Below are 11381 nucleotides of genomic sequence, written 5' to 3' on the forward strand. Positions count from 1 at the left end.
ATCGCCAAGGATCTTATCTTCGTGCATCCGGTTGTACTAATATCGTTTACCCTATGTGTTGAATGCTTATTTCAGCTTTTCTACTTTGAGAATTCGTAAGCAGAGTTCATTTTTTTTATTGTTTTGTTTAGTCTACACGAATGTAAGCAATAAAATAAGGATATGAATACACGTCAGAGACTAAATAATCAAGTCACGGCAAATTTTACGCATTCTATTATGAAATTGTAGTCGTAAATGTTTTTATATTGTTTTGATTTGCTGGAACTAGAATTATTTATAAAAATAACAAGCAATTAAATTTTTTCAGGGCTAGGAAAATGCTTTGATTTTATACTTATTTACTGACGGTACTTCGAAGTACCACTTTCATATTTCAAAAATAAAATTTTAAAAAATAAATAAATAAAAAAGGCAGTAGCAAATTTTAATTATTTCCTAGGGAATAAAATTAATAAAAAAGACAGTACCAAATTTTAATTATTTCTTAGAGAAAAAAATAAATAAAAAAGACAGTAGCAAATTTTAATTATTTCCTAGGGAATAAAAAAATAAAAAAGACGGTAGAAAATTTTAATTATTTTCTAGGGAATAAAATTAATAGAAAAGGCAGTAGCAAATTTTAATTATTTTTTTGCTCCAATTTGAAATAACCGTTATGTACTAGCAATTCATAATCATTCATATTTTGTTTCAGGCTTTTGTGACTTTTATAAAATTAATGTCATTGAAAATAACTTACTTGCCATTTAGTTCAGAGGCAAATAAGCTACAATTTTTTCGTCGTTGCTACGTGCTTGTATCCCAAAATAAAATTAAGTCGTTCTTTAACCCTTTGATGAAGAGTTTTTATTGAACATATTTAGGTCAAAATAGGTCAGTCAAGCTAAAATTGTAGCCACAGTTATTTATTTCCTCGTTAATATTTATTTAAAAGAACCGAGATATTTTTATTCACCGTTATGTACTAACAATTTAACCATTCATATTTGGTTAGGACGTTTTAGAGAATTAAGATAGACAAAAAAAAACAACCTGCTAACTCTTACGCTTTTTGAAAGATATTTTGCAGTGTTTTAGACGTTTAGAAATCAAAAATTTCATAGGGTTCCTGCGGGCCTTGAAAATTTTAAAAAGCGGTAACGAAAATAAAACAAATGTTCAAATTTTAATTTCAGTGTAACCACTACTAAAAATTGTTTTCCAAAGAAAGTATATATTCACTAAAACTTAAGTTTCTAAACCACTTAACGATTAAGTGGCATCTTATCTTAAAATAAGAATTATCTTCTAGCATTAACTTAAGTTTACTACCACTAGAAAAACTTTTCAAGAACCACAGGAATCCTGTTTCAAGATTCTTGATAATTGTGCTAACATTCTTAACCCTTTCGCTCCGACTGACACAAATATGTGACAGCATGAAATCGTATCAATCAGGGTAAAAATATAAAACTGGTAATCAAAGTATTTCTTTAGCCGTTTATTTGTGGGCGGAGTTATAATTGTTTGATTTATTTAATTCACCATTACTTTGTTCAAAATAAAACTATTTATTTATACTTTGAATTAACATTGATTATATGTATGATTAAACTAACAATAATTAAAGTAAAAGCAAAGTAAGTCTGTCAAATTAGCAACGATTACATTTAAGTTACCGTTTTTTATTTAATTACAACTTGATTCTGATTTTGTACGAATGCTTTTCAGAATCACCCGTCCCCAAGGGGTTAATGTCTACAAGAAATATTCCACATCATTTCCAACATTACAAATGTTTACATGTCTACAAAAATAAGTCACGAAAGAATTAGTTTATTGGAATTACATACATTTGTAGGCTCGTGTGCTCAATTTAGGCATATGAACCCTTGTCAAATAGAAGAACCACACGAAGATACATCAGGGTAACAGCGAGATTCGAACCAGCTACCTCCACGCTATGCATAGCATATGGCGCATGATACCACCAGGCCAGGGAGGACCTAAGGAATTGGAATAAAGTGGCGTTGTATATGAACGTTTACATCATTTACATGTAGTGGTGGAGAAAATAAGTGTAAATGAATAAAAAATAGCCTGTAAAAACTTTAACTTAGCTACCACTAAAATAATTTTTAGCAAAAAGTTAGCAGCCCTGAGACTATTCAAAAAGTAAACCAGCTTTTCCCTTAAGCAAAATTTTATTATGAAAAAAAATTTCAGAAAAACATCATTTTTTAATATTTATATATTTGATGAATTAATTTGTAGTGGTTGACATGAAAATAAGACAAATCAATCATATTCACTAATTAAACAGATTTTAATACATATATTCGGTCGTTCGGAAAGTTTGTATGCATATCAAACGGTCTCGAAACACATGCATTGGACCAAAAATGTAAAACTACACGCGTGATACAATTTCAAAAGATTCATTCAATAGTGATACCAAACTCGACCTTTTAATATCATCCCCTGAAAAGTGGGAATAAATCCCAAATTAAAATTAAGACTTCGAATATATGTGGGAAAGTTAATTAGAATTATATAACTGCACCCCAAAGTAAATAAATGCCAATTTAATTTACGAAAATTACTGCAAAGAGAATTATCCTAATTATTTTAATTGCATGAATACGATGAAGTCTAAAGGTTGATTTTTGAAGGCTACGTCATCATATGAAATGATGTTTTTCTGCAAATAATAAGCTATTTTCATAACTGCTGTGAGTTTGCAACAGTCTGTTAGAAGAAGTTCAGCCAATCTAAAGCTGGCGCTTATTCTGATAAAGCTTATTCTGAAAATGGGCGTCATAACGTCAATTGGGAGAAAAGTCACAGTTTTGTGGAAATGAAAAGCGTTTGTGGTCTAATTTTTTAATATTTAAAAACTGCGAAAACTTAGAATAAGGAAATGGTTGTGATAATTTTCCTCTTGGTGAAAAAATGCCGCCAAACTGGCGATTTTTAAAAAAAGTTTTATAACCTTTTAATATATTTAAGTAATTCGTCCGTTCTGAAGCCCAAATAATTCTTCACTGTAAGAGCATGTATATATATATGTAGTTTAAAATCATCGTTTTGCTTCCAGTGTTAGGCATTTAAAATGTGTGTTTTTTTACACCTTGGCGACAAATCTTCGAAAAATCATGTTAAGTTTTTGGAATGGCTAACGAGCGAGCAGTGGTAAAAAAAGATGGCTTCCTTTCATCAATGGCAAATCTATTATTTGTTAATTAAGTTAAAAGAGTTGAATTTTTTTTTGTCAAATTCCTCTGCAATTTTACAGGATGGATAGACACTCTTCTATTTTTTTTTTTTTTACTTAATTCAATTTATAAGCTTAATAGGAAAATTACTCGCTTATGAGTGATAACATTCTTACCAACACTCTTTTGTTAATTATCAAAGAATCTAGATTAAAATTTGAAATGGCAGTTCTGAGATTTATGTGAATATTAAGGTAGCAAATTGAAACTATTATTTTAGGACCTAAATATTAAGAAATGGATTATTTTAGAACATAACTGTTAATAAAAATAATAAAAATATTAATAAACGTAAAGATATGTCAACATTGCTTAAGCAACGAACTAATTCATATTATTAAAGAAATCCAGTTCAAATATTCTATTCAATTCAAGCTCAATTGTAGTGGCAACATTCAAAAAGTAGTTTGCAGTCACTGCATTTTAAAAAAAAAGTAGTTGCAGTTAGCTATTAGGTACTTACACGTCAGGAAAAAGAAGACCTATGCCCACACATGTGACATATGAAGTCAGCAGCAAATCTTTATCAGCAAAATGGCATATTAAAGTTGAGCTAAGTTTCTCTGCATAAGTTAGAATGCTAATTAACGATAAGTAAATTAAATACAGAAACGTATCGCACATCGAATTAGTTGAAATATAGTTCTTTCTCGTCTGCATCTTTTACTTAACTTAGATTTATTGTTTGTTTAAATGTTTTATTGTAACCGTGATATATTTTAGTTTTGCGTACCTGGCAACTTCGTTTTATAATTAATTTGTTTATGTTCCACATGGCTTCAGGCCTCTCTTTGTGTTAAGTCTCTGTGTAAATATATCGCGAAAGAATTGAAATTTTTGAGGAAGAACCTTCGCGAAAGAATTGTGAATGTGTCACTTAAGAGAATTAATACTTGACTGGCTTGGTTTACTCGAAATAGAATTTAAGGAACAGTTGCTAGAGCAGACAAATGCCACGTTTCACCAACCAATCAGGATCGAGCTACGCACACTATGTCATTTGCTGGTATCCCATTGTAATAAAGTAGTAATAGTTGTAGTTAACTAAAAAGAAAATGTAGTTTTTCCGGCCACTGCTTTCTGTTATAGGAGGCTATGCCTAACATAATCACTGTGAAGTTCAAATATGCTTTTATTTTACAGATTATTCCAGTCCCTAGTTTTCAGAGATTATTTGGATTAGAAATATGGCAGAAAATTTGGTTCTAAGTGAGCAGATGAGCGATGTTGTTTTGAAAGTGAGACACAATGGATATTCATGGAGATTTCCGGGACATTCCTTGTTGTTAAATGCTCGTTCTAGTGTGCTTCGGGACATCTTAGAACAAAGAGCAGACGATGCCTATGCTTCGCCGATCACTATTGTAGGACTTGAACCAGAAACTGCAGTGGCAATACTCAGGTATGTCTTACTTTATTGAAAGAGAAACTGAAGCGCGAAAAAGCTTTTTTTGTGCAAAAGTAACTAACTTTGATTTAAATAAAGCTACTAATCACAATTTGAAAGTTTGAACTAAATGATCAGAGCGCGATCTCGTCGACTAGCAAGTAGCTAGTTTTAAAAAAAAAGCAAATCCAAGTTACATAAAATCGCTGTAGAGAAAATTGTTAGTAGTTTCTGATATAACGGTGGTGGCTCAGGGGATAGAACTTTTACCTTCCAATGAGGTGAACCTGGTTCGAATCCCAGCGATGGGTGGTCGATACGAATTTCGCACTCGGCTCACCCGACCACATTGTTGACGTAAAATATCCTCCGTAGAAGACGTATCATGGGTTAAAGTCTCCTTGCCATTAGGCTAACCGTGGGAGGTTTTCGTGGCTTTCCTCTCCATGCAAAGCAAAAGCTGGTTAGTTCCTTCCTTTTTCTACTGATATTAAAAAATGGAATCATGCTCTGATCAAGTAAAATTAATTACATAGAAATTTTTAATTTTCCTGTATATTCGGAAAACATGAGATCCACTCATTTTCAAGCCTTTAAGATCTTTTGTTATTAATGCACAGGATTAAGCAAAATTATCTTTCTATGCATCCTAAATTTATGTTATGTATTAACACTATTATAAACTATTATGTATCCTAAAATCTTCAATTCTTTAACTTTCAAAAAATAGCTTTTTAAAATTTTGTGATCCTGAACAATTAAATGTTTGATAGTTATATGCATTTTTTTAATCTTTTTCTTAGAAGTTACATCGATTTCAGAAAATTTTATACAGCACATAAAGCATATATTTTTATTTATTAATTGCTTGTACCTCAGACCAATATAAACGCATTTTTATTACCTAAGCCATATTTTTTTGCTTTTTATTAAACAATTTAAACTTTACACATATACTTTCTATGGTTATTACATTTGCTCAAATACAACTCAAAATTATTTTCAGATATATTTACTCTGGGACATTACCTACAAAAGTAACAGCGAATCTGATAGCAGCTGCTGAAAAATATGATCTAGAGAGTCTGAGAGATTATCTTGAAGAAATGGTAATAACAGATCTAACCATACAACAAGCCTGCCAAATGCTGAATGGATTCGAACACGAGCTGCCATTGACAGACGATTGTGCCTTGAAAACGGCCTGCTTCACTCTTCTTGAATCACATGCCTACACCGTTTTTGCATCAGATTCAGTGTTGAATCTGAGTAAAAACACTTTACTAAGACTTTTGGAGTCAGACAAATTAAATGTTCCAGATGAATCGGTTGTTTTTTGGGGAATATGGCGTTGGGGTATCTACAATAGTTCTCGTAGTGGTCGAAGCTTGGAGGATGGTAATGTTTCAAGCTATATTCATGATATTCTCAGTCTATTACGGTAAGCAAAATATTTGTTTCTAACTTTTATTTTTTTTAAGTTCTAAGTTCTAAACAGTTTAAAAAATCGTTTTATTTATTGAAATTTTACTGAAAAACAAAATGTTCGAATTATAGCGGAACGTTTCTCTTCTGTTGGGGCTGTTTGAAACACAGATATAAGCAAAATGTAATTCTAAAACCATCAGTCCTATTTATGAGTACTAAACCGTGGCTACCAAGAATTAATAATAGTTATAAGATAACTGGGTACTTGTACTTCAAGGAAAAGATCACAATACCAACACATGTGACCTATGACGTCTATGTCAGCTGATCGTTTATAAGTAAAATGGCGTGTTAAAGTTGAGCTAAGTTTCTCCACATAAGTTAGTTAAAATGTTAATTAACGTGAAGTCAATTAAATAAAGCTTCGTATCACGCATGGAATTCGTTGAAATATAATTCTTCATCATCTACGCCTTTTATTTTAACATAGAATTATTATTTGTTTATGTATTTTATGGTTATCATGCTATATTTTTAATTTGCGTATCTGGCAACTTCGATGCATAATTAATTTGTTACGAAAAATATACTGCAAGAATTGAAATCTTTGTGAAAGAATCTTCGTAAAAGAATATAAAATGTGTCACCTAAGAGAACTGATACTTGAAGAGCTTGCCTTACTCAAAACAGAATGGAAAGAACAGTTACTGACGTAAACAAAAGTCACGTTTCAACACCCAATCAAAAGCGAGATACACACACTACGTCACTTGCAGGTATCTCATAGCACCGGACTATATCCTAAAATGAAAAAAAAACTGCTAATTAGTCTTGGTGAACATGAATATAAAGGGGTATGACAAAATTATTGAAATGCTTCTGTACTAACTTATATTACATCGTTAACTTTAAAAGAAGCTGTTTTTTGAAAAAAAATTTACTATTGTTAAAAAAAAAAACTTCAACATTAGCACAATTCGCAAGTAATTATTATAGCACAATTTGTTTTTAGGAAAAGGCCTTTATTTTTGTGAAACCGCAAATACCAGAAATTGAGATTTGTAAAAAGATTACAAAGCCGCGACATTTTTAGAATCATCATTTGATTTGAAATTTGAAATAAAAAATAGGCAATTTGTGAACCTAGTTGGAATAAAATTACGCAAAAAAAAGAGAGTTAACAGACCCTTTTAGCAGAAACTATAAATACAAATTTTTCCTATATTTCTTCATAAGAGGATAAGAGTAATATTGCTCCAAGGAATCTTCTCAATAATTTCATTATTTCCAGAATTGAAATCTATTTGAACGAGTCATCGTTTGAAAGCTAAAACGAGAAACAATTTAATTATTATCATTTATTTAAGCTTATTCCATTAATTGGTTGATAGCGATATCAAGGAAGCGGATATACGTTGAAAACACCATTTACTATTCTACTAAAAATATATTAAATCATACAGCGTGAATAATTTGTTTCAAGCTAATTATTTAATCATTTTAAGCAAATAAGGGTGTAAAAATAGAATCGATTGATCTAAAGTGTACTCTAAAATATATGTAGAATAAGCTTTGGAATCGATACATAAAAAACAACGTCACAAGTCAATCATGAGTCTTGAGAATGAGTGCTTATTCCTTAACTCTGTCGACATTTATTTTCATTTTCATATTTTTAGAAGACGATGAAGTTTTTATCATTAATAATTCTGCGTTGCATTTGATAATTCTTTTCTTGATAATTTCTCTTGATAATTCTTTTGATAAGAATTTTATGCTCGAAGAAGTAAACATCTGTATGTTAATGGTTTCATGAGGGTTCATGTAGTCCTGAAAAATGCAAGCGAAGTGTTGCATCAATATTGCAATATTGAAGTTACCTTCTTTTACATTCGTGAGAACAGGAGTTCTTGGAACGGAGAGAATTATTAATAAGAATATTGGATCATAAGGTGCAAATCATAGCTTTAATACTACGATTAAGTTTTATTTATCACCAGAGGGTTAAGTCCCCTGTTCGCTGATGCTCCCCTACCCCGATGATCAGGGCCGGATTAACCTATAGGCACACTAGGCACGTGCCTAGGGCCTACGAAATTCAGGGGCCTACGAAAAACGTGGGGGAAAAAAATTTGTCGACAAAAACAATTTAGCTTTAAAAACAACAAGTGTATTTTGCGCAAAATTATGAAGATACAAATAAAAATATAATATTTTTCGGTAATAAATTATTTTACAGAATCTTATGATCTAATATATTACTTTTTTGCTATTTTTGGATTCAACGAAATCTTGTATTATGCTGTCGAATTCCAAACTACGCAAAATGTCGTATTGAATAGACATAAGTGCGAGCGATGCCGAACGATCTTGATTCATTGTTGAACTCAAATAATTTTTTATCAATTTTAATCTGGAGAAAGATCTTTCTCCTTCTGCATTTGCATTCATAATTCCTTCTGCATTCATAATTTCAAAAGATTTACTTTTGTCAATGTTAATTTCCTTCACTTAGTTATCATAGTAGTATCATGAAAACTATGAAGCTATTTGTAGCATAAATATTTCTTTTAATTAATCTCACTATCAATTTCACTGTTTTCTTTACTGATTTGTTGTTGCATTGTTGACGTGAAGTGTTTACATAGTTATCGATCGAACGAACTAATCATAATGGTATTATTGATATCAACTGCAATATCGGCAGTGTGTCGGTATTGCAGATAAAGTTCGATAAACAAATTTGTAAATTAAAATCCATATTAATAAAAATGTTAAAAAAATATGCAAGAAAATTTTAGCATATATTTTGAAAAGAGGGGAGGAGTGGAGGAAGGAGGGGAGGGCCCAAAAACGGCTATGCCTAGGGCCTACGAAAGGTATAATCCGGCTCTGCCGATGATTGATTCGCAATGTTTCAATGTCTTGAAATTAACTAAAAATATAGGTACTTAAAAGAACACTTGTCAAGCCACTTCCCACGTCCAAATATTTCCCTCCCTTAGGTTACTGCTAAGATCTTTTAGTGAACATAATCCATTTTTCTATTTGAAGTAACATTTAAAATTATAAGTGCATTGTTATAACAAATTCGGTGAGTTCCTAACTGTAATTTAATATTTTTCCTTGCCAAATGAACGGATGTATATTTTAAATACAATTTTTGCATTCATCACTTTGTGCATGAAGTTGAAAGTTAAGTTCTAAATCATTTAACAAATCTTTTAACCGTAATTCATAATAGTATATTAATGTAATTTGTACTAAAATATAATAATTGTAAAACGGTTAATAAGATCAAACACCGATTTAAATAACTTAAAATGTAACGTAGAATTACTTCATTCTAACAATAATAATGATAAAAACAATACTCTTAAACTCTTAATTTAGAAAACAAACAAAATCAAAAACGTAATAATAACAGTACAGGTAAATACCTTTAAAATGGGGATGCAAAAATATTTACAGGGAAGCAATACCTTTATGGCTTATATTAAGGCTCCTATACTATCAGAGCTGACCTATCAAGCTATATTGGAGCAAACAAGTTCGCAAGTTAACGTTATGTTAGTATTAGTTATGTTAGCTCTTTGCTCCAAAAATAGATGATAAGTCGGCCTGTCTAATTGGGTATACTATAGCCTACGTCACAGGGTATACTATAGCCTACGTTATTCCTACTAAATTTAACCCATGACAACATTTTCTGCGAGCCTAACTTCAAGCCACAAATAAACAAACGAAGTGTTTGATCGTTTAAATAGCTGCTCGCCAGATTTTATTGCATTATAAAGAAAAGTAATTGATATTTGATTAATAATTGATTTATGTGGATAGTGGCATAGAATTTAGCATTGCGTCATGGTAAATGTTATTCCTACTAAGTGGAAGTAGTTGTGTTTTTTTTATATTATACCCAATTCAGGGGCTCTAGCTTATATCAATTTTATGCTGATGACAACCAAATCAATATTAAAATTAATGTGAAAAAACTGGATCCTACCACGTGATCAGAGATGCCAACTGCTCCGGACATGCCAAAATAATTTTAAAAAAAAAAACGGTATATAACTACAAAGCAAATTTTGCAATTGGGTATAATATGAAAAAAACACAACTACTTCGATTTAGTAGGAACAACATATGACGCAATGCTAAACGAATGGAATTTAGTTGCTGTTTATTTAGTTATTGCTATTAGTAGTTGTTGTTATTTGTTTTAGTTGTTGTTGTTTATTTAGTTGTATTTAGTTTCAATAACTTTTCTTTATAATGCAATAAAATCTGGCGAGCAGCTATTTAAACGATCGAACACTTCGTTTGTTTATTTGTGGCTTGAAGTTAGGCTCGCAGAAAATGCCGTTCATGGATTAAATTTAGTAGGAACAACACAACCTGTGACGTAGGCTATATTATACCCAATTATTTGACTTTTTTTGCTTGATTTTTAAAAGTTATAGCATGACTTTAGTACTAAAAAGTGGTGAATTATATAACTCTACGAATTATTTAGAAATAGTGGTGGATAAAAATCTACTAAATTGAATTTATTAAACTAAGAATCACAATTGATAAACTACCACTTTAAAATATATATTTGCTGTCCGGAGCAAGTTTGCATCTCTGCGTGATTTTCCGGCCAATAAAAATATTCCGACAACAATGGAAAACTGCGACACCATCATCAGATTTTTATATATACTTAGAAATAGTTATGAATTTCATAATTATATATAAATGGCTTCAAAAAACATCACTTAAAATGTTTAATTAATTAAAAATGTAACGATAATAACTGTTTAATTTACAGTTCGTCTATAAAAATATTTTTCCTAAACTATAATTATCTTTTTTATTGATTTCTTTTAATAACCAACCCTTTCCACAAAACGATGCAATAAGTACTTCATTAATACTAATAAAGCCTCAGAAATATGAAATAAAAATGTTATTCCGTTAATATATGTTTCTGAAATATGAAATATTTTTTGATGCAACTTAACAGTCGAACGATTTCCAGATAGTATTAAATCAACTTCCAATTAAATTCCTGCATAATACACTGCAGAGGATTTATTATTATGGAAAATTATAAGTTAATTACAGAACTCTCGCTTCTTCCAATTTATTTATGGCGTCGACCGTAAAAATTCAATTAAGATCTTCCCTCGAGGCAGGAGAGAGGTACCTCAATAAAATTTCTCATTTCTGAATTCTGAAGCTTTTCCATCAAGATGTTGTTTTATTTGTAATATAAAATTACGTCGATATATCCGCTCATAAGAAAAATTTGGGAAAAGAATGTC

The 11381-nt window shown here is 30.7% G+C and overlaps 1 protein-coding gene across 1 annotated transcript in view; it reads left to right on the forward strand.

Moving 5' to 3' along the window:
* Positions 1–11381, forward strand: part of LOC107457271 (uncharacterized) — a 55706-nt gene that overhangs the window by 23474 nt on the left and 20851 nt on the right. Inside the window, exons 2-3 of the mRNA XM_016075397.5 lie at positions 4401–4659; positions 5651–6085. Coding sequence (XP_015930883.3) covers positions 4445–4659; positions 5651–6085 — 650 coding nt within the window. The 5' untranslated portion in view covers positions 4401–4444. The remainder of the gene's footprint in view (positions 1–4400; positions 4660–5650; positions 6086–11381) is intronic.

This window comes from Parasteatoda tepidariorum, chromosome 8, assembly GCF_982258835.1.
Source record: "Parasteatoda tepidariorum strain Cologne lab strain chromosome 8, Ptep-v5.0, whole genome shotgun sequence".
Classification (NCBI taxonomy): Eukaryota; Metazoa; Arthropoda; class Arachnida; order Araneae; family Theridiidae; genus Parasteatoda; species Parasteatoda tepidariorum.